Source organism: Gopherus evgoodei, chromosome 20 (assembly GCF_007399415.2).
Source record: "Gopherus evgoodei ecotype Sinaloan lineage chromosome 20, rGopEvg1_v1.p, whole genome shotgun sequence".
NCBI lineage: Eukaryota > Metazoa > Chordata > Testudines > Testudinidae > Gopherus > Gopherus evgoodei.
This window is the reverse complement of record NC_044341.1, coordinates 1,293,646-1,317,963: the sequence shown is the minus strand read 5'-3', so window position 1 is coordinate 1,317,963 and position 24,318 is coordinate 1,293,646. Positions and strand designations below refer to the sequence as shown.

Genomic DNA, 24,318 nt, shown 5'->3' with positions numbered 1-24,318 from the left:
GTGTGCTGTGATATGTCTGTATTTTTATATCTGATTTTGTAAGCAAGTAGGTTTTAAGTGAGATGAAACTTGGGGGTACACAAGAGAAATCAGACTCCAGAAAGGGGTACAGTAGTTTAGAAAGGTTGAGAGCCCACTGCACTGGACTAAGCCAGCAGTTTGCAGATGTTACATGGTCTGAAAACTTTGTCTAAGCCACAACCTTGCCCTGATGGCTGAAGCTGAGAGAAGATTTCCACCAGGATGCATTTGAAATGCCAGAAGTGACTTTCATGCTGACCCCATGTTAGCAGCACACGACCTGTCGGATGTCAGGCCAGGTCTGGGAGCCAGGGGTGGCTCTCGCTTTTTTGCCGCCCCAAGCATGGCAGGCACGCTGCCTTCAGCGGCTTGCCTGTGGGAGGTCCCTGGTCCCACGGCTTCAGCGTACCCACCACCAAATTGCCGCTGAAGCCGCAAGACCGGGGACCTCCTGCAGGCACATCACCAAAGGCAGCCTGACTGCTGCTCTCACAGGGACTAGCAGGGCGCCCCCCATAGCTTGCCGCCCCAGGCACCCCCGCTTGGCATGCTGGTGCCTGGAGCTGCAGCTGCTGGGAGCAGGCGTCACAGTAGCTGCTCGTGGAAAGGCAGCAAGGGGAGCTCAACATGCTATTTTCATAGGGTCAGCAGCACTAGGGCTGTTTTTTAACTCCAATTTCACAAGGCGACTGGCAACTTGTTTCCAAAGCAAACACAGCTAGACAAAAGCTAGAGGATTTGCTGCACCTTGGTAAGGCTGTAAACACACTTGGGTCTCAAATCTTGCCATGCTCCCTTGGAGCATCTCCCTGTCCCAGAGCTCAGCCCCTCCTCCTGCTAAAACAGCTCAGGTTCCTCCAGCAAAGAAACTTTCTCTGCAGGTCCAAGCTGCTGCTTATTGTTATGTCTCCAATTCACATGCTGAGGCCGTTCTGGCAGCCAGGGCCAATGCGAGCAGACTGAAGGGCAGCGTTGACAGGGTGAGCAGAGGAACCTCTAGCTCTCAGCCTTAGCGGACTCCTCATTCTGTTAGCCGATGTTAAGGAAATAGTTCTGTTTATGGGGGAGACACCTGAAAATTTATAGCATACAGATGATCTCCCTCACTAGTTCCACTAGATCTTCCTCACTCTGCGCTGGCGAACAGAGGTCTGAGATAGCGACATTCGAGAGACAACTTTTACTGGATTCAATTCATTCTGAAAACGTCTCCGTGTGGTAAATGGATGCAATTGAAAGCCCTGTTAAACACAATCTGTAAAACTTCATACTGAGCTAGCCATCCCTGGACCTCCATTTCCAGCCAGGGCGGGTTATCAAACTGAAACCTACCGTCTCCCCCACCCCCTCCTTTAGACAGTAGAATAAGATGTTCTTGACAACAGGTTTGCATGGAAGCTGTAAAAAGTAAAACCCCAACAAAATCCAGTGAGGCTGATTCAGCTATTCAGCAAAGTGACAAACACCCTAAGCGCTCCACGGAGCAGGGCCCTAGCAGAGCAACCGTCTCTGATCTGGGCACAGGCTGGAGACCAGCTCTGCTTCCATGTGAAATGATCTGAAGGACCCTGGTTGTGTTTCCACTGGACAATAGTGAAACTGACCCCTCTCTTCTGTGGCACTAGGTGAAGACCACCTGACTCAGAGGATTGAAAGACAGGTCAAGTGCCCTTCGCAGTTCAGCAGGCAGTGACCTACAGCTGTTCCCATCTGACAGCTGTTTGGTGGCCCCTGCGTAATGGAACTGGGGGAATCCATCCAGATGTCAATGTCACAAAAACCAAGTCACAATTGGCCCTACTAGGCATCGTCCTTGGCAGGCTCAGTAGAACCCCCAGAGATGTCCGGTTATTTCTCCCCTCCTACTGCCTAGGGGCTCCCTCTAGGGCAGGGCAGAAGCAGGTAGGCGGGTGCCCTTGTCAATGCTGCACTTGCTCTGTAGACAATCTGAGGACATCAGCCTGCAAGGCTGTCAAGCCAGCACCCTCATTAGCATTACATCAATCTCTGACATTGGAAGGAAATAGGAAGCTAGGAATGAAGGAATAGGCCCTCGTTCAACAGAAGGGCCCGCTCCCTCCTTAGGGGACAGGCCCACACCCAGAACAGACTCTGCTGCTTGAAGTCAGTTGAGTCTCAGGCATGAACTATGAGCTGTAGAGCTGCTCCAGCTCAGAGTGACGCACCTGATGTGTGCTCTGCGTTCGATACGCACCTCACCAGCCTGCTAGCACTTACGTTCCCCCAAGGTTTCCACTTCGATGCCAGGACTGTAGTTTCCATAACCCTGGGCTGACGCTGTCCGGACCTGGAAGACGTAGCACGTGCCAGGCCTGAGGTTACTGACTGTCACGGCTGTCGACGCGGTCTTCACAGTCGAGTAACTTTGATCTCTTTGATCCTATGAAATAATGAAACACAGGAGATTTAAGGAGATTGACAACTGTCCTCTAGCTGATCTGCGGAGCAGCTGTCTTATCGCTGTGCCTCTGGGTCCCAGCAGGGCTGACTAGACCATCAGTGAAAATGAAATGTTTTCTAGATGCCTCATTAATAGAAATTACACTGAAAAGTTACAGGAAGGCCGAATAAACGCGGCTAGGGCCTAGCAGACATGACAGGTGAGAGGCTGGGGAACAGGTGTTATAAAGGGGTGATACACCAGCTTCCTTGGCTGTCCTCTCCCATTCACCTCTTTACCTTTTCTTTCACCCCACCCTGCACGCTGGGAGAGTGCACGCCAAGCCCCTCCCCCTCTACTTCCAAGGAGGTCCTGAGCATGGCTCTACAGATAGGACATGATCAATAATCGGCATAGAGCAGAAAGTAGTTCCACCAGGCGGGGCTGAGAATAAACAGCTAAGCAGGCCTGGCATTCCAGCCAGCAAAGGGTGCTGGGTGCATCACTCAGACGCCAGCCAGTGCACTCCTGTCCCCCCCTGCCTCCCGCAGCCCGTTCCCATCTCCAAAGAACCTGAGAGATGGGCAGAGGGTGGTCGCGGATGTACCTTGGGCAGCCCTGTCTGGCTATGGAAGGACATTCGGAGGGGTTGCATGGCATGTCCTGGGGGAAGCGCTGAGTACACAATCAAGCCAGTGACAGGGCCCAGCTCCTTGAGGGGACTGGGGTGCACAATGGCGCTGCCTCAAAGCAGGCCTGGAAAGTCACTGGAACTGCTGGCCAAAGATGCCGGCGTCCCAAAGGGGTATCAGAGGAGAAGAGTCCAAAGGGAGAGACAGGCTGGATGGTGCTAAATGACCCCCAAGCGCATCAGGGCAAATTTGGGGGAATGAGTCGCCTGAGGGGCCAAGGAGTCCCATGCTCAGTACCCTGGATGGGGAGCAGGGGCTGCTTGAACAGAGAGGCTCTTGGAGGAATCATGGGAAAAGGAAGGGGCAGGCTGAGTGAGAGCAGAGGCAAGTTGGTGCATCCTGGCAGCAGCATGGCCATCTCTTTAAGCTCCCCCGTAACAAAGGGGCCTTTCAGGCTGGGACCGGGGACAGTGGGTGAGAATGTGTAATTGGGTCCCCAGAGAGGGGTTGATTTAAACTAAACGGGGGCTGCTGGCAGGGGTGGGGGGTGCTACGAGCCATTTCCAAGGAGAGGAGAAGGGACCTTCAGCCTTGGGCTGAGGCTGAGCAATGAGCAGGTTCTCAGTGAACGGCACTGAGATGGGGCCATCCAAAGAGGGCTCTGGCTGCAGCCGGGCCAGAGCCCAGGAGGACCCTGAAAAGCAGTGAGCAGGGTGGAGGTGCGAGGGCCAGAGACAGCGCCTGTACTCATTGCATTACTGAGACGGAGGGTGCGTCCGCCAGCTGGAATCTGATTACCTGCCACCACCAGGCCGGCTGGAGAGGGCCTTCTCCGCAGACTGGAGCCAGCTCTGAATGCTGGGCAGTGCTACAGGCAGGTGGGCTCAGGAGACCTGGGTTACCCAGACCAACCGGCCTCTGTGCACCAGCTCACCATCTCTGTGCCAGAATCTCATCACACTCCAGCTGGGCCATCAGCTGACAGCCAGCAGAGCCGCTGGACAGCTAGATGGAAGCCCTTCCTCCCGACTGTACAGCGTGGCCTAGCGCCTGGCGCACAAACCAGGTTCTCTGGAGAGAACGGAGCATTTTAAACTGCTCCAGCAAACAGCATCGAGGGGAATCACTCAGCCACGGCACCAACTACAGCAAAGACACGTCCACTTAGAAACATCTTAGCTAAGGCCATGGCTACACTGGCACTTTACAGCGCTGCAAGCTACACCCGTAAGCTCTCTCCCAGCGCTGGCGCTCCGACCACACTCACACTTCAAAGCGCTGCTGCAGCAGCGCTTTGAAATTTCAAGTGTAGCCATACCCTGAGCTAGTCTGGAGCTGCCCCCGCCCTGCAATGGCTCACTCACGCAGCTTCTCCTGGATGGCGAAGCTGGTCTCCTTTCCCGGTTTGCTCTCGCGTTCCCTGAACCACCCTGCAAACCGCAGGGAAGGAGACCTGCTTGCTCGGGGGTTCGGGGAACGAGAGAGCAAACCGGGAAAGGAGACCAGCTTCGCCGCGGTTTGCTCTCGCGTTCCCGGAACCTCCCAGCAAACCTCAGGGAAGGAGACCTGCTTGCTCGGGGTTCGGGGAACGCGAGAGCAAGCTGGGGAAGGAGACCAGTTTGATTACCAGAGGCTTCCTCAGGTATGCTGGGATACCTGCTTATTCCACGGAGGTCAAGAAAAGCGCTGGTAAGTGTCTATACTTGATCACCAGCGCTGGATCCTCTACACCCGAGACAAAACGGGAGTACGGCCAGCGCTGCAAACAGGGAGTTGCAGCGCTGGTGGTGCCCTGCAGATGTGTACACCTCCTAAGTTGCAGCGCTGTAACTCCCTCACCAGCGCTGCAACTTTCTGATGTAGACAAGCCCTAAATAAATGTGTATTAGCACACTTGGAGTAATCAGAGCTGGCAGGCACATTCTCTAGTGATTCCAGGCCCAGGAATGTGATTCACCTACCCAGCTAGCTCCGCATTTCTGCTTTGTTATGGCTGAGATGGACAGAACCTTTCAAGCAGCAGCTGACAAATATCAGAGTGGGAAGCTGTGTCTCTGCATGGCAGCCCGGAACAGAAACGCTCTGACGTAGCATTTCCTAAGGCAATAGGTCTCAGTGGGGCAGAACGGCCGTTCCGAGGGCTTTGCTGTATTCCTTGTCCCAAGGAATCACACAGAACTTAAAGACAAACTTTCCGTGGGCTCCAGAGATGCAGCCTCTACATGCCTGCAGCAGGCACATGTGGCCACAGTCCAGGTGACGTTCTCCATTGGGAATCTCAAAGTATATTCATGCTTCTCCCAGGCGGAGCCACATGTTAGGAAAGCTCCTCCCAAAGCAAATCTGACAAGCCTCCACTCTCCTCAATCCAATCACTTGCACAGCACCACCAGAGAAGGAGCTTATGCTTAACAAACCACTCAAACCATTTAGCCATACGGAGCATCCCAGAGGTGCTGGGGTGCTGCTGCACCCCCCTGGCTTGAAGTGATTTTCATCATATATAGGGTTGCCAACTTTCTAATCGGACAAAACCGAACACCGTAGCCCTGCCCCTGCCCCTTTCTCGAGGCCCTGCCCCCACTCACTACTTACTTCTCCCTCCATGGCTCGCTCTCACTCACTTTCATTGGGCTGGGGTGGGGGTTAGGGTGTGGGAGGGAGTGAGGGCTCTGGGCTGTGGCCAGGGATGAGGGGTTTGGGGTCCAGGATGAGGCTCCAGGTTTGGGCGGGGGACTCAAGGCTGGGGCAGGGGTTTGGGGCGCAGGTTTATCTCGAGCAGCTCCCAGTCAGCGGTGCAGAGGGTCTATGGCAGGCTCCCTGCTTGTCCTGGCACTGCGCTGTGCCCTGGAATAGGCCAGCAGGTCCGGTTCCTAGCGGGGGGGGGGGCGGCAGGGGGGCAGGAGGCACCACACGCTGCTCTCGCCCGCAGGTACTGCCCCCCCAGCTCCCATTGGCCAGTGCCCACCCCAATTCATATACAGGGTTTAGTCTAGTTCAATGGCTCTCAGCACCCCAACTACACAAACGCCCCTGTCCAGAACCTCTGTCTTTCCCTGCCCTGGCCCGCTGGGGGGGGGGGGCGGGCGCTACATTCCCATCTATTGGACTGTAGCACTCTGGAGCAGGAACTAACCTTAGCGGGGTTCTGTGAGGTGTCTCATATGTTTTGGGGTGTTGTAAAGTAAGTAATAGCAAGAGTAGGTAGCAAGAGTAGGTAGGTAGGTGAGAACAGAAGGATTTTCACTGCCTTGTTTGCTATTCCAAGGTGGAAAGGAGACATTCCCAGCCAACTGGGGCTGCGTGTGCAGGCGTGAGAGAGATGTGAGGAAACGCACTGTTAAAGCTCAAGTATCAGAGGGGCAGCCATGTTAGTCTAGATCTGTAAAAAGTGCCAGAGCCCTGTGGCACCTTATGGACCAACAGACGTATTGGAGCAGGAGCTTTTGTGGGTGAATACCCACTTCGTCGGATGCATTCACCACGAAAGCTCATGCTCCAATACGTCTGTTAGTCTATGAGGTGCCACAGGACTCTTTGCTGCTTTAACCTTAACAAATGTCTCAAACTCTAGTTTCTAGCATTAATGCCAGAGCCTGGATAGAGTTCGTTACATTTCTCCAGGGTCTGTAGATGTTATTGTGCAACACGTTATCTATTTGAGATGGTTTTTTCTCAGAGCCCTTGGGTAGAGAATCAGGAAAAAACCGAGTCCTTAAATACAAGGACTAGGTACCAAGCCAGTTTTCTGGAGTCAGAACAAATATTGATTTGTTTACATGTGAGCAATTGCTGAACTGTAGAGTTAACCTTACTAACCAAGTTCGAGGCAGTGGATTATTATTTCACATATGCTCCAAATCTTGTGGCTATAGTATTTTTGCTAAGAAATTCTCACATTATATTTCAGCACCTGACCTCACAACAAATCCCTCTTTTGGAAACTCTCAGATATTAAAGAGCAAGTTAATATGAATCTATTTCAAACTCATCTGTTTCAAGGGGAAGAATTTCAGCACGTCACTGCATCTTTTGCTTGGCATGTAAGGAATTTCATCAGGAGCATCCCCATACACTGGCAGGATAATTTACAGACCCATGTGATAAACCGCATTTATTTGGTCTTTGAACATATTCCCCCGCTCTCTGCCCACTAGTTTTACTTCTAACATTCTCAAACCTCACAACAGCTATCAAACAGTGGCCATTTTTTAATTTAAAAGACAATCACAAAAATGTTTGCTTCATTCCCCTCCAGTGTGGAATTTCTCTCACAAATCATTGCTCTGAAATCCAGGACTGGTAATAGTTGGTCCTGAACTCACTGAAGTTTTAAGGTCATTCAGTATTTTGTGATCCAGCAGTGCCAAAAATATCAGGCTCATCCTGCTGCAGTTCTGGGAATGCCCCTCATCCAAAGGGACTAAACACATATATCTAACTTAGCAGGTTGCAAGCTCACAAGTCTCAGAATTCTAATGCACTTAAGGAAAAGCTATTAAAAACCTCTAAAAATGATCAAGTTCTATTCTTTCTCCCTGGAGGTTTCTATATTAGGACTTGCAGTGCTGATGCAACCTGGCTTCACAGGTGAAGACAGAAAAAAAAACAATTAAAATAAACTCTAAAAATAGCTAAAATAATTTAAAGCGTGTATAACCAAATTGTGTAGTGGTGATTTAGGGAATGTGGAACTTTTAAGTAGCAGGAGCAACCCAAACTCATGCCAGTAAAGTCATCACGCACACACACACATTTTCCATTATTGAGGATTTACAAAGCAAGTGGGTCACAGCAAACGTTACAGGGGAGGCATGCAGACAGCATCGGTAAGGACAGCTCTATGTATCACAAGTCTGGCTGGGAAGCGGGGAACCTCTCATTTGGAGTTTTTGGCATGTCACTGAAAAGATAGGAAACAAGTCTCCAAAGGATCTACCTTTTCAAAGTACTTGATTTCGTACTCAGTGTTACTGGCACTAGGGAAGCCCGGCTCCTGCCATGACAAGGAAATGCTCTTCTGTTCAATTTTATCTGTGCGGATGTCAGCAATAAGAGCTGGTGCTGAAAAAGCAGAGAGAAGAAACAAGCAGATCACTAACGCCATCACCCCACAAGGCTGGGCTCCCCCATCACTCACCCCAGAAAAACAGCACCCCAATTATAGCATCTGACCATGCAGCCGCGTCATGCAGAGACATCTCACGGAGACTTCCATGCACAGAGCTGCAGCAGAACTGGGCCCCTGAGGAACAGCATCATCAACCCATTTCTATTCCTGGTCACAGCAGCAAAATACAAAGGTGCCCTAGTGACAGATCACTTATGAATGCATGTCAGAAATACTCTCTTCTTCTGCAGCACAAAAGGGCACGTCAGCTCTTGGGCTGACACAGTTTCACAGACAAACCCTTTGACACAATAGGTTTGACTCTACATTAGCCTAAGTTGTGTTGTAATAAAGGGCTAGTGGGCATCTGCACGACACACACATCATGCACAGAACCGCCTTGTTTTTCTCTCTCTGCTGAGACAAGATGCTGGAAGGGCAGAGAAAATCTCACTCTTCTGCCATAAAACCAGGGTGCTGAGCGTAGCAAGATCCGGCTGCCCAGGTCGCAAGCACCTGCTTTGTGGCCAAGAAGTGAGACAGCAGAGGACGACTGGATTTTATTTGGGCAATAAGACCCTGGAGTACAAGTCCTCTAGGACTACTGACCAGCCATGAGGAGACAGGGGCCCATGGTTAGTCACAAGACACCAGCCAGTCACTGCTGCCCAGGTAATTCCACTCCACTGTATCCTATTCTGATAAGAGAGGCCCTGAGCTAGCTCCTTTAGAAGACAAGTTTCCACAAGGCACTTAAAAGGCATGAAATAAACTCAACTGCACCTGTCTTCTTAGTGGCCTTCCAGCTGCACCCTGTCTGCAATTTTACAAACCCTGGGGCTCTGCCCTGCCTGAAATGTGCAGGAACTCTCAGGATTCAGAGTATAAACATGGAGCAGAGGAAATCAGCTCTTCTTGATATAATTTTCAGTCAGCCAGTCACATCCCCGGGGCTTGCTTAGATCCTGGCCTGGCTGCCTGTATTTACAATGCTATAGGTCAAGAACTGATGAAACAGGCAGAAATACATGGGGGGAGCTGAATTTGTAACCTTAGTTGTTTTGTTAATTTCATTCATCTGTTCAGTTTTGGTTAAAAGTACTGCCCTGTCAGGGTGGCCTGGCAGAACCCAGGAAAGGTCATCCGAAGGCAAGTTCAAAGGGTAACATTTTTAAATAAAGCAGCTTTGTTACAGCCAAAATCTTTTGCATTAAAACAGAAGGAAACTGCTTCAACATCTGGCAACTGGTTTTAAACATGAAGAAACAAAAACTACAGGGCTCTGGGACCCTCTTTGCTGCTGCATTTAATTGTTTTGTAGCTTACGCACAGGGATCTGTCCAGTCAATTAGTCCTGGCAACACAAACAGGCTCTTTGCTTAAAAAAGGACCTTGTTAAATGTGGAACTCAAGCACCCTGAGCCAGATCCCCCCAGTTGCACTAAGGGGGTCTCCAGCCAGCCAGCTTAGCTTAGCTGTGGACTTGCATTGACCATCCATACTAGGAGCGGTTCTCCTCCCAGCTCTGTATCTTAGGTCCAGCATTCCCATCTTGCGACGTGCATACCCCCGCATTGACTGTCACCAGGAATTCTGCACGTGTATGGAAAGCAGGGTATTGAAGTAGCGTTCTGCAGTGCAGAGCTGGGAGGGGAATCTCGCCTGAGCCCATTGGGTTAGCTAAGCAGTTTTTTGCCAGCAGATAAATCAGTGGCTAGTCAGTCTGCGCTGGGCTGTTTAGTCATCTGCAGGAGGGAGATTGAGTGGGGCTGGGGTTTGTAGCACACAACTTCCTGGGACCTTCTGCCTGTCAGAGTTTGTGAACTCTCACCACAGTCACACAGTGTTATGGGGCTGCAAGGTCACAGGTGAAAATGAGTCTCCTGGGGCCTCTAGAGGACACTGGTCTATCAGAAAATCACTCCACAACTGGCAGCTTCCAGCGCTGGAATAACATGGGGTGCAGTGCAGCACACCCAGGAGCGAGGTGCATCCCAGACTCAGGAGCCCATTCAAAACAGACACCAGTGGGGACACAGATCCATTTGCACAAACTCCTGAAAGCATTTTGTTTCCCTAGATACTTGTACCGCAGCTCAGCCCCACAGGGTCACAGCCCCCAGTTTTCATCTCCGGTGGTGAGGGGTTTTTAGGCCTTTTCACTTTCTCTTTGAAAATCTGGCCCACAAAATACAGACAGTATAAATTAACTCCTAGCTCGGTTTCCTTGAAGTGACTGTTATGGCCAGAGGAATTACAAAGCTCCCCCAGAAGCTGGGTGTTAGCAGAGCTGAGATCTGAGAACAAACCAACACGGCTGTCTCCGTGGGAGGCCTGAGGTTCTTTTCCAGAAGTGTATGCCTTGCAGCTGAAAGGAACATGGCTGGAACCGTCTGCGCTAGCAGTCTTTACTGGAGGCATGCACCCGTTCACTGGGGCAACAGCCAGGGCTGTATTACTGCCATGGGGACGCAGGCAAGGGCAAGCGTCTTGCCATTTACCATGACAAGCAACAAGCTGGATTTCAAAGCTTCTGAAGAGAAAGTTCCAGTCATTTGGGAAAGAAGTGCAAAACTCACCAATATACAGACCATCAGCTGCTACAGGTTGTTGCTAAGCTTAGAGCAAACTCTCTGGCAAGCTACGAGAGCAGGAAGGTACACTGCAAGCCTTTTGGGTAGGCTCTGAGGGACGCTTTGTAATGCAGGGTAGATGAAGGAGACCAGAGTTCAGCTGTTTATTGCCCCATTAGCTTCCTGTTGTGCTGTTATTAGGCAGTTACCGGCCTCCTGGACAGACAATTGGAATGCTTCAGACTCCAAGGGAAGTGAGACTAAATAGCAACACTCATTACACAGCTTCGCACTAGAAGAGGAAATCTGAGCAGAGCCCGGGGTCAGGCCCTTCCAACCCATCAGACAATAAAGAGAAATCAAATCTCTGCCTGGACATAACTCAGCATAGCATGGCCTGGCATTCACTGAATGTCAGACATAGGGCAGAGTTTGACATGCAGACAGCTTCCCTCCAGTCATCACCCAGGCGCACAGAACTGCTGCTCAAGTCACATGAAAATCAGGCTCTTTATTTGGCCGGATAGTCCTGTGTGACAATCCGACTCTAAGGATAATTTCATGTAAATTGGTGCCTCTTGATTCTTGCACAGGCTCAGAGGACAGCCAAGCTCCTGTTTACTGGCTGGGTGTTGCTCCAAAGTGCAGAGTACTTAATTCCCTAAAGAAAAGGAGCCAGCAACAGCAGTGACTGCCAGTCTGGCTAGCCCCTAGCAGGGTCGAGCATAAGGCAAGTCACTCAAAAATCATTGGCAGCGCAAAAAAGAGGCTTTCCTGCCCCAGGACCAGCGCCTGGTTCAACACCGCCTCAGATGAGGAGAGAGAGGCAGGCACCCAGCACTCCTGGCACTGGAGCCCAGAGCCAGCTGGAATTCACTCTACCCAGGTGGAGCAAAATCCCAACGGGGGATAAAAACTGTTGGTTTGTTTCAAACGCAGCTTCACCGTGTGACACCTGAAGTAGCAAGCAGGGTAATGGGTAACGAAACCCCCAGCCCAGGATTCCAGAACCAAGTGCCCAGCCTTCCTCCCCACGTTGTTCACGTTTAGTTCTCCCACTCGTGTTAACCTGCCCGGGAGCCAAAGCAAACTGAGCCATGTGGAGCTGGGACCAGTTGGTAAGCATGAAAGCAGCCAACCTGTGCTAACCCTAGGCCCCTCCCCTGGGAGCTCAGCCTTTGCCCCAGCACTCAAGGCAGGGAGAAGAGAACAACTTGTCCGCCTCCCTCTGCTGCATGGATTTCCTCTTCCCGGTGCCTGCCTCTTGCACTGCTGCCAGCTGCCCCTCCTCACCCGCCACCTGCTAAACCAACCCTTTGTGCCCTCCGGGCGGCATGTCACCTGTACTCCCCAGACTCTGCAGGCATGCTGTGTATGGCATGCCAGAGCGCTAACTGTCCTGTACTCTTCTGCCGTACGGGAGATACCAGCGGGACCTGGACTGCACTGTCAGAGTGTCACAAGAAGCTGGGTCAGGGACGGGAAACCCACTGAGGCACACGCTGTGGGATAGAGGCCTCACACTCAAAGCCTCGCCTCCCCACTGACGTGTTTTTTGCTGATTTATCAGGAATAGGGGAATGGGCTGATTGGCATCCCCTGGGGTTCTCCAGCCCAACCACTCTGATAGATAGTTCAGCAGTTAAAATCTGTCTGTAGCACACTGGATATTCAAATGTCCACTGAAGCCCCGTTTTTGTCCCAGATTAATGAGAAGCCCCGACTCTCCCCTGCAGTTGACCATGCCAATTACGGCCTGTCACATCTCTCCCGTGAGGCGGCACCGATTGCTCTGACACCGATTGTTTTCTGTTCTTGGCGTGTTCCTCCTAATACAAAGTCTCGTTCGCAGTTCGCTGTAGCTTGTTGGGCTGCCAAGATCTCCCTCCTTCCCCAGCCAGAGGCTGTTCATTCTAGGATCTAGGTCCTGGGAATGCCCAAGGAGCAGAGCAGAGCATTTCACCCCCTTGAGCCGCAAGGCAAGAGCAGAGGAGAGACTTTACACTGACTGATTTATCCTCTGAAATGAGCTTCTTTGAGGAACTTTTGATCTGCTGGTGGCTGTTCACAACCAATTCCCCACTGAGAACACTGCTTGAGTCTGTCCCCTTTCTGCTGCTGGAGCAATGAAGAGGCTGAACCCTGGCCCCGAATCAGTGACACAAACTCTTTGATGTTCCTTTCCCCCGATCCTCAGTGGTCACCAGAGAACAGCAGCGATAACCAGTCTCCGCGGTCAGACCCCAAAGGAGGGAATTTGCTGTTTCCCTAGTCCTGGTTTGCTTCCATTTTCCAGCACACCCACTGAACTGGGCATTTACATTCTCTCACTCACAGTCAGAGGGAGCATCCATGTCTGGGAGGCTGGAGCAAGGGATTGTGAGTCAAGTCTCCTGGGTTCTAGACCAACTCGACCACCAACACTGTGGGTGGCCTTTGGCAAGATACTTCATCTTTGTTCCCCAGCGTCCTCCTCTGGAAAGCTGAGACCAGGATCTTCCTGTCTCACAGCAGGAGTGCTGTGAATTTTAATCACTGAACTGGCACCTCACATTGCCCTTCTGTAGCATCCTTCCTCTGGAGAGTCCCAGCATTGTTATATACATCAGCACACCTAGGATTTCTCCTGCTCCAGAGCCGTCCCCAACCCCATGGGTCATTGACAGGAAATGGGAGCCTGGGGCAGGTCACAAAGAGATGTGAAAGGGTACCCTGTTTTCACGGATTCTGTCTGTCTTCCTAGGTCACTTTGCAGGGATGCAGGGTCAGTTTTGGCTTCCTCATTTATATCCTGCCAGGTCATTCAAACACAAATCTCTAATCATTAAAGGCCAGGCAGATTTTATTTTTTGTTAATCAGAACAAGTGTCTCTCACAACCCATCCATTAGCTGGCCCAGGGGATGGCTGGGCTGAGCCGACAGCCTGAAAGGAACCTTGTTGAGGAAAAGCTGCCTGGGAAATTAGCTAGTTCTGTGTTGTCTTCCTTCTCCCCCAGATTTTGGAAGCTTGCTAGAGCCTGACTATCCTACAGGGAATTCCACTCAGAGGAACAAGTTCCTGGAAAGCAAACTTAAGTAGCTGTGAAATGTTGTATTTATTATGCAGCTCATTGATCTTGCTGAGAAAAGTTCTGCTCATGAATTATTCATGTTGACTGGCTCCTGGTCCTTTCAGCCTCTATTTAAACAACTGGCACAGGCCAGACCAGGTGCCACCAGCAAAAGCAAGCCAGGGAGCGGCTGTTTGCACGTGCGCGCACTCTCTTTGCACAGGTCACTTGTCTTTTACTTCTGATCTGACTAGAAGTTGTTCTTTGACATTTTAAGAACTAATTCTCCAAGTAAACACACTAGCTCTGGGCACTGACCTTTAGGAGGATATTGAATTATCCATACATGAAGAGGGTGGAGCAAGGCCACTCTAGGATAACGAAGGTTATTAATGTTTCAGAACGTACTGACAGATGGTGCAGAACAGGCCTGAATCCCTAGGTGGGAGCAGCAGGAATCAATACAGAGGTTGGAATCCATCTCCAGGCCCAGAATTACAAGGCAAAGTTTGGGACTTTCACAGACACCAGGATCAGCTTCATCATTCCCGCAGCTCAGCTGAGACCAGAGACAGAGGTTGGCCTATTACTGAAGCCAAACATGTGGGTCATCTTGAGCTCTCAACTTTTAGCAAGTCTTTTTCCTATATGAAAGCCCCTGGGTAACGCTGCGGGGGGGAAGGGATTCTGCTGTGTTTGAAATTAATGCCCCAGCGAGAGCATGAAGCCAGAGAAGCACACCTGCGACAGCTCTGCAGGTGGATGTCCAGGTGTGGTCTGAAGCAGCGCCGGTGCCTGCATTACCATTGCAGCTAACTCTGCATCCTGTCTGGTCTGTCAGGTAATCACAACAACAGGCAGAGGACAGCTCTGAAGAAGTGAGGTTTTTTACCCATGAAAGTTTATGCCCAAATAAATCTGTCTTTAAGGTGCCACCGGACGCGTTGTTGTTTTTGAGGATGCAGACTAACATGGCTACTCCCTAATACTGGATTCCATCTGTAATTCCTGCAACATGCGCCTTGCTGGCATTCCCTTTACCCCAGAGTCTCGGGTACGGAGCTGTATTTTAAAACTTCAGGTGTCAGCAGTAAAGGGTCCCATCCCACCAAAGACACTAAAAGCTACGGTTTCAGGAACAACAGGAATGGCACAAAGCCTGCTGCCCCCTTGCGGTAGTTCAGAGAACAATAGTTAATGTGAGAGGATTAGTGCCGCTTCTGTACTTCCTTATACCACATCTTACCGATTACACCTGGCTGCCATTTTCCTCAGAGCCATCTTCCATGATGGCAAAAATTCAAGTGCAATATTTGCTAAGGGATGAGGGTGGGAGAGGAGAAACTATTTTTACATGCAAAGAGTCTTTCAACAATAGAGAAAAAACAGAAATATTCTAGATGAAACCATGACAATTTTTTGCCCACTTTGCAGAGACACCACACACACACACACACACACACACACATGCGCGCACACAGAGTTTCAGCTGAAGTAACTAAAACAGCTGGAAAAATGCCCACCTCCCCCATGCTTTAGTGGCTATTGCATGCCTGTAGTATTTTTAGAGCAACAAGGAGGGTGAGGTAATCGCTTTTATTGGCCCAACTTCTGTTGATGAGAGAGACAAGCTTTCTGTCGATACAGAGCTCTCCTTCAGGTCTGAGAAAGGGACTCACAGCTAAATACAAGATCAAACAGACAGTTTAGCATAAGAAGTTAGCATATATTCTAAGGGACCCCTCAATGGCAAACAACCCGTTAGCCTACAGTCACAGGACAAAATATCTTTGAGTTTTGTAAGAGGTCAAGTTTTGCTGACTTCTGGAGAGCAGCCTGCTCTTTGAACTGTGGTGTTGCTCTCCTAACTTGGGCAGGGGGCCTAGATAGACCTGCCATGTCAATATGTGAAAATTGGGCATATTCCTAGCAGTGACCAACAGCAGTTCTGCTCCTGGGCCTTCTCCTTCCAAACAAGCTGGGAAAAGTCATATTGTCTTTGTTAACAATCAGAGCCCCTCACACAATTCCACCTCTGTAGGGCCTCTAATCATTGCTGCTATTAATAAACCCTATTCATTGCTAATCATAGTTAAGTTTTTTTCTGGTAACTAAGTGATCTGCTTCAGACCAGTGTGTGGGGCTTCTTCATTCGTGCCATATGGTAGATACCAGCTAAAAAGTAAAGCCCCAGATGCATTAAAAAGGAATTAAAAAATCATACCGCTATAGAGTAATTCATGTTGTGAATAAAATGTTTCTTATTAATATTTTAAACTCCCTACCATTGCCTCTGTCTGAAAAGCAAACATTAAATTATTCACCATTCTGCCTGATTTTATAAACTCCATCTCACTGTGCGTGGCTTTGTTCCTCTTAATTAACAAACAAACCAGCAGAAAAGGCATAAAAATAGGTGTACTCACTGCAGCCATCTGCTGAGAAAACATCTGCATCTGAAATATGGATTCTAGCTGATGTTTAAAGATGTCCTAAATACCTGGGGAGGGCTCCTGCCTCCTGTCCGCCCAGGAGACCTGGGGGAGGCTGAGATCCACACTCATTGCAATGTGTCTCACCAATCCATTCCCCAGAGGGACTGGAGATGGAGGCTTTGCAAAGACATTTAGACGTGATCCACCAAGGAATCAGAATAACTATTTCTGGCGCTTAGCCTGCTCTCCGTGCATATGGGCAACTCTTGTAGTGTTACTGGGGCCATGGCTACCCTAGAGAGTTGCAGCGCTGGTGAGGGGGTTACAGTGCTGCAACTTAGGATGTGGCCACACTTGCAAAGCACGGCCAGCGCTGCAACTCCCTGGTTCCAGCGCTGGCTGTACCCCTGGTCGAGCCTCGGGTGTAGGGATTCCAGCGCTGGTGATCCAGCGCTGGTCAGCAAGTGTGGATGCCCACCAGCACTTTTATTGACCTCCGGGGTATAAGGAGGCATCCCAGAATTCCTGTCCACAACAAACCGGAAGAAAGGGAGAGCTCGGAGTTCAGCCAAACTGCTTATTTAAAAAACAAACACAGCTCCTGTTTGCTGAGCGAGCGGAGGCAGGCAGGGGAATTACTTTGGAATGTTCACAGCTGTTTGCTTGAAGACAGAAACAGCACTCTCACACAGCAGAAGGGGAGGGGGAAGTCCGTGTTGAGCAGTTGCTTATCTGGTCTGACGGGTATTTAGCAGTACATAATTTGCATTTAGTGAATGAGAGAGGAGTGGGGGAAGGGAGTTAGAACTTTTAAAATGATTGAAGGTAGGCACTGTGCATCTTCCAGTCCTTAGAACTTGCAAGGCAGGGAGCTGAGAACAGTGTCAGCTCCAAAAATCCATTCTCTCTGTCTCCTCCACGCTCCCTGTCACATTCCACCCCACCCCCCCCTTTTGAAAAGCACGTTGCAGCCACTTGAACGCTGGGATAGCTGCCCACAATGCACCACTCCCAACAGCGCTGCAAGTGCTGCAAATGTGGCCACACTGCAGCGCTGGTAGCTGTCAGTGTGGCCACACTGCAGCACTGGCCCTACACAGCTGTACGAACACAGCTGTAACTACCAGCGCTGCAGAACTGTACGTGTAGCCATGGCCTGGGAGTGGAAGCGGAGGCTCAGAAAGGAGAGAATAGGGAAACAGAGGAGATCTGTGGGGGTGCCAGACAAATCCCCTCTCTCCATCATAATCAGAGAGGCAAACTAGTCTGCGTCCTGGGGAAGGTGCCACATGGGTGGCTATATGGCAGAAGAAAGAGCTTTGGGATCTCTCTTCCAAGTTCACCAACTCACCTTTACTCAGAGAGAAGCTTTCATTTTCCAGCTCAATTGCTTCCCATAGGCATCCTGTGTCCTTTAATGCAGCATTCATTTAGCATCTTTCCCTGTAAATTGTGGGCATCATGCAAGTCCTCAGAAGCAGGGAAATATCAGGTTTTTTATTCTGCATGGAACAAAGGTCTAAGCCAAACAACTCCAAGATGAACACGCTTGCAAAGGTTTGGAACGTGACTTGAGGCAGAAGCAGCCAGAGACTGCCCAGGGCAACCGTAAGGAAACAGAAAGTCGAAACTGCTGCTTTAAACACTCCCACCCACCCACCAAGAGGGCATCACGTCAGCAGATTTAAAGAGCACTTCACTAACATAACATCTATACGAGAAAGCAGCTGTCTCTGGGGCTGCACAATTTATAAATCAAGAATTCCGGGGGGCGGGGGGGCACATTGCTTTAATAGGGCAGTAAAAGAGATTCCCTCCTCCCCATTCTCGTTCCCCCCAAGGTATTTATCATTATAAAAGCAACGAGCTGTTGGGAAAGGCAGAAATAGCCTAACTGGCTAATGTGCAAGGCATTAATTCTCTTGAAATTGAAAAATTCCAGAGCCAAGAGGATTCCGTTTTTCTGGGTAATGCAGTTTCAGGCGGCCTGTGTCTACACTGCAGTTAAACACCTGTGGCTGGGCTGGCCCCCATCAGCTGACGGGGGATCATGGGGCTCGGGATGCAGGGCTGTAAAATGGTAGTGTAGACATTCGGGTTCAGGCTGGAGTCCGGCCTCTGGGACCCTCCCCCCTCGCAAGGTTCCGCACATGTAAACCACAATTTTACAGCCCCACAGACCAAGTCAGCTACCATGGCCCAGCCCTGGGTGTTTAAGTGCATTGTAGACACACCCTTCATTTTAAACCTAGCTACTTACGTGAAGCTGTTCCTGGGGTTTAATGGCCAGAGATGGTTAATAGAGCCCAGTGCCTAAACTCCCCTCTACCTAGGGACAGCTTCCTGGCACAGCACGCTGTCAATAGATTGGAGACCAGGCATCCAAGTTTATTCGCACAGTTGGCGAGGATTTGGGTTTAACATGGCATGAGACATCGTATTATTAGAAAACTTCAGCAAATCTTCCCTGAAAATCCTGCCCAGTTTGTGTCAGTATCAAAAATCCCAGAAAGCAAAGTGGGAAAGCACATAAACAGGTATTGTCGGACTCATAGTGGAGCTTCCCAGGAAAGCACAGAAGGGAAGTTAATGGTGTTTAAGGTATCTGTGCAAAACGTGTGATTTAATGGCTAAGGACCTGAGAGGGGCCCTTCAGGAAATCTTTAGAGGATAATATTATTCTCCAGAGACATTTTCTGTCTGTCTCTGTTGACATTTGACATGCAGGGAGAACGTGTGTAATAAGCACAAGTCAAGCTACACACTCCAAGTTATCTCGCCTAAAGGGGCAGAGCTCAGCACCCCCCAGGAGCCAGAGCTATGAAGCAAAGCACATCCAGAGCGCGACTGAAAAGTCACACTCCAAAACCATCCAAAGAAATTAGCGAGAGGGTCCCAAAGTGAAGGCAGGAAGGGAAGAGAACTAATGCTGGAGTTAACATTGTGGAAAGGCAGCTGATCTCTCTTAACCTGGACAGAGCCCAACAGCCAGAGAGACATGCCAAAGAAAAGATGGCTCGAGGATGTGTGATGCTGGGAACTATTCACCCCTAGCTCGTGAATTGCTTTACAAAATCAGCATTCAGCTATTGCACACTCTATACCTGAGGTCCAATTGTGTTCAGTAGCCATAAGAGAGCCAAGACGAAGCCTAAATGACCACGGGGACACACAGCAGAAGTTTAAGCCACAAACATTAATTCGCACCTGTTAATTTATGTGAATTGGCTGCAGAGAACTTCAGGCTGTGACATTAAATGGACTCTGTGAGCCATAAATCTAGTGCTTAGTGTCCCTGAAAGGCATTGCATTGACCCTCCTGCCCTGGTAGTTTGCCCAGTTATGCACACAGACCAGGTATCAGGGCAGAGGAAGTGGATTTACCAGGAATAACCCCATTTCTCACTCCATAGGGTATTTGAAAATCAGACACAAAGAGCCTGGGAGCAGGGGGACTGACTTCAGTGAGAACTTTGAGTGCTCAGCAAACGAGAGCTTGACAGACACAAGCACCTTGGGACATGGGGATAATCATGCCGGCCAATTTTACAGCTGGGGATGTTGAGGCACAGACAGGAGAAGTGATTCACCCAAGGCACACTGGAAACCTGTAGCAGAGCCAGGAATAGCACTCAGGAGTCCTGACTCCCTTTCCCCCTCTGAACCATTCAGGAGACTGCGTTCACTCCAGAAGATCCAGAGAGTGAAGCTAGCGCTCAGGGGCACAGCTTGTGTTGGACTAGTACAAACAAAGCTCTTGAATTTGTTTAGAAAAGCTGCCCATTAAACGCAGCAGCAACTGAATCCACGTATCTAGCAACGATGACCAGTGCAGGTATGTGAGGAGCACCTGGGAGCCAGGAGAGAAATGCTGCTTCGGGCAGGGCTAGAAGCCAAGGCCTGTTGAGAATTCTGCAGGTAACAGCAGCTCCCCTTTATGTGCTGAGCTGACGCTGTAAGGTGGGCTGTGCCCAGCTCCTGTTGGGTACCTCCGTACTGGTAAGAATGAGGACATTTGGATTTCCTCGTTAGTAAGTGTCACTCTGAGGAGTTATTGGCTGTGACGATAGAGCACTGTAATTATAGTTCAAAACCTCCGCGTTACTCAAATCCAGGAGGGAGTTTTCCTCATTAATACAGTCCAGCTGCCTGTCCTGCCGCGGTTGGCACATTCAGCTGAACCGTGGCAAAGGGGAGCATATGGCCAGCCCCCTGCCAGTTCAAAGGGAGTCTGAGATCAGTGAGGAAACGCTAAGGGACCGTACACTAGAACTGGCACTTTCCTGCTGGAGGCTGCAGATAAGTGGGGAGAACGTCAGGGAATCGAGCAAAATAATTCACACATTCTACAGAACGGCCTGCCTAGGGTAATGGACTCTTCCCTCAGCCAACTGAGCACTGCACAGGGCAGTTCGTGCCAAAAGGAACTTGCCAGCTAAGCTGTAAACGAAGCTCCAGGCATTTCACTGGGAGGATCTTTCAGAATAGATGCAAAAAACCAAGGTCCCCTTTCCTCTGAGCAGATAGGGAAGAGCCCCAGGGGTGTTTCTGCAGGAGTCTGGCCCAGTGTCTCCTAACCCTCACGCTTGTGCAATAGGCCAAGAGAAGTCTGGTTACCTGGTTTCCCCCCGTCTGGGCAGGGAGGTCAGGAGCATGCCAGCCATGTGTGGCCACATAAAACTTCCCTACCAGGCCCTAACTGGGCACAAATCACATCCCCCCAGACACAGAAATTAGAGTGTATTTCAGCAATGGCCACACTATTAATTTGCAACAAATTTAAAAGACAGAACCCAACACCTGCCGGGAATGTAAAGGACCTTGTCCTAGTGTACCTTTGCATGGTTAATGCACTCCTCTCCTGCAGGTAAGCAACTCCATTCTCTCCTCAAACACTTTTACTTAGCCCCATGCTGGGCCAGATTAGAAAAAACACGGTATTAATTTTGCCTCCTGTGGACTAAATTGCGTCTTCCCCCCCTGCAGACACAATGGAGAAGTGTTAATGAAACCTCACGTGAACACTGAAGGGGCGGGAAGTGGTTAGAGCTGAAAGCATTAGTCAAAGCTATATTTACAGGTACAGGGACCTGGCAGCTAACTAAGACCTTGTTTCATTTTTTAAGTTTTCCTCTGAATCTGTATATCTGCAGCCGGAGCTTTGCTGCTGCAGATCTCATCCCCTGAAGCTGCCACGTCCCAGCCAACAACAAGGTCTCCTCTGCTTCTGCATCTCCCAACCTTCTCCGCTCCCACAGAGACGTCCACATTACCTTGTCATGGGGAATCAGAGCAGCTCGGGCAGTCCAGGACACAGCTAGAAATATGTCTGTTCTAACGAGTCCTGCTAAACCCTAACGTCCGCTTATGCCAGAAAGAGAACAGCCCCTTCCTTAGCTCCGTGAGCCTCCTACACATGCATCTGGGCTCAGGTAGCAACTGAAGCAATGTAGGAAGCCTGGGGTCCTCGGCTTCTTTCCAGGCCCTGAGTCAGGATGCTCTTCACCTGTGATGCAGACTTGCTGAGGCCTGGAATGGTCTGAAAGCCCCGGGCTTGCTGAGGCACCCAACGATAGCCAGGGATGCCCAGGCTCGACCTTTTCATAGGTGCTCCAGGAACCTATGAAGGGTCTCACAACCCTGCAGCAACTGAGACATGAAAGAGCTTCTCAGCGCTGCCTCCACGACAGCTCTGTGACCCCAGCGCAGCCGCTGCCGCGGCTGGTTTTGTATCCGAGGGTTCCCAGACATAATGGTGGAGTCCTCACACGTGCTAAGCTACTGCCTTGAAAAGCCTCCTGCATCTCATGGTCTCCAGACCCAAAGCTAGAGCATGCCGCACAGGTAGCCAGGCTCTAGGGCAGAACCCCCAGAAAGGGGCAAGTGGAAGGCCAGAAGGAAAGTTGGACTTAAAGGGCACCAGCTTGTTCCCTGTCCTACCCCCTTGCAGCCTCCCTGTGCCTGGCTCAGTCCAACACACGTCTCCAAAGTCTCTGCTGCTCTGAAATCAGTGGGAATTCAGCCATTCTCGTACCCAGGCTCCTAGGAACAGCTCAGAGCTATGAGCTATTGTCCCAACCCCTGGTTACTGCTCTTTTCTATTGCACTTTGACTAAGACCAGTGCGCATTCAGTAGCTTAAAAGCCCTTGAAAAAGAAACTCTTCCCTCCAGGCAGGCAGGAGCCCCGGCCATTCAGTAGCTAATATAAACTGCCCCGAGCTCTCCTCTGGCCACTGTCTTTCCCTTAGGTAAGCGATGTTCCACTGGCAGCACAGGGAAGCACATCCCTCTCCACAATGGGAGCTGCCTGGAAGATGCATGTTTGCGGAGAACCCCAGACTCTTCAAAGGGCTACAGTCACCTGGAAAGGTTGAGAGCCACTGCTTTAGAGAAACCTCTCTCTGTTTCTCATCCCTGCCAGCTAATAGATTCACCCAGTCCCCTATCTAATACACTCTGGTTCTGGAAACTTGCAGATCAGCCCTTTTGTCCTTCCCCACTTGCCAGCTGTGACCGGTGTTGGCTTCCCACCTGTGAAGAAGTCAAAGCAACATGGAAACACATTCTGCCTGTTTGCTGCCAAGCCAGGAAAGAGCCTTTTTCCAATGGCAGCAAGAATCTGTGACTCAGTGACCTGTGAGTGGCTCAAACACACTTTCCTCCCACCCTTGTCTCTCAGAGAGCTCCCCTAGCAAGGTCGCCTGCAGCCACAGCATTTCCCTGGGGGCTCATCTGACTTTTCTACTTTCGAATCAAGCCATCTGCCTGCCTGACTCCCTGGACCTATGGAGTTAACACGAGCTCGGGCACTAAAAGCTTTTGACCAAGCTAGGACTCTCCAATGACCAGGAGGTCTCCTGTGTGGAAGGACGGGTCCATGTTGGCCTTGCATCTAGACTGCACAGTCATAGAAATTACTGAGTGAGGAAAGTAAAAGCAGCAACGTGAGCAAAAACATTTGATCAAATGGTGGGGAAATTATTCACAACAAGATCAAAGTTTAATCTCTCAAGATAAAATTGTTAGCCAATTCCTATGGACAGTGACATGGAGATGGCTCATCTCCATTAACTGTGACTGGGGAATGGATTTTCATTCAAATTAACACCAACAGAGGGAGAGACAAGGACACAACGAGCCCTCTCCGGCTTGCCTGGGGAGGTTTAAATCATGGAGAGAGACCTGCAGAAATATAAAGGGATTGCAGCAATGGGAACACACCCCTTTCCACCAGGGAAGGGCTCTGCATGCAAACAGAAAGGCTCCTCCATTCTGCTCAGGTCAGGAAATTAAAGGTGTGAGCCCTTGGGGGAAGGAAGACATTTGACAATGGGAAATTGTGCCCTGAAACGGGGCCTGGAGAAAACAATGTAACCAACAATTCTAACGCTCTCCTATTCATGTGGGACTGCCAGCCCCTGAATCACTCTCTGTTAAGGAGTTTCACATGCCTGGGTTGCAAGAACTGATTCCCTGAAGACATTTTTGTGATCCATAAATTCAAACTGTAACTTAATCACACAATGGACTCACAGCTCCATGGAGCCTAGAGCCTCCCTGTCAGAATAGCGACTGTCGTGTAGCTCTGAAATAGCACAGGACAAGGAGAGCTAAGGGCTAAGGACTCTAATAGCTCCGGGCTCACAGGAGATTGTGTGAGGCCCCTGTCTACAAGTCTTTTTCCTAATTTAAAACAAAACGATCACAATTATGGCATTTAGGCTATTAACGCTGTACTAAACTTGCCTTCTAATTAACAAAGCCGTTCTGTGGTTACATTTCAGTCTTAAAATATGTAGACTATAATTAAATTAATTCAAAATATCCTGCTTTTTCCCTTAGAGCAGCTGTTATATTAGTTTCTTTCTGGGATGGAGTTTGGTGCAGGAGGGGATTCTGACCTGCAGCAGGGGGTTGGGGTGCAGGAGGGGGTGCGAAGTGCAGGCTCCGTCTGGGAGGCGCTGGCTCCGTCTGGGAGGCGCTTACCACAGGTGGCTTCCGGCCGGACAGCACAGCAGGGCTCTTGGCCGGTTCCCTGGGAGCAGGGGAAGCACACAGAGCCACCTCCCCAGCCACTAGTGGCCACAGAGACAT

At 50.2% G+C, this 24,318-nt stretch overlaps 1 protein-coding gene across 3 annotated transcripts in view; it reads right to left on the bottom strand.

Moving 5' to 3' along the window:
• Nucleotides 1–24,318, bottom strand: part of EPHA10 (EPH receptor A10) — an 89,872-nt gene that overhangs the window by 25,312 nt on the left and 40,242 nt on the right. For all 3 annotated transcript variants that reach the window (XM_030538943.1, XM_030538944.1, XM_030538942.1), the window contains 2 exons: nt 7,994–8,118; nt 2,260–2,422 (listed from right to left, as the gene is read on the bottom strand). In XM_030538943.1, coding sequence (XP_030394803.1) covers nt 2,260–2,422; nt 7,994–8,118 — 288 coding nt within the window. The remainder of the gene's footprint in view (nt 1–2,259; nt 2,423–7,993; nt 8,119–24,318) is intronic.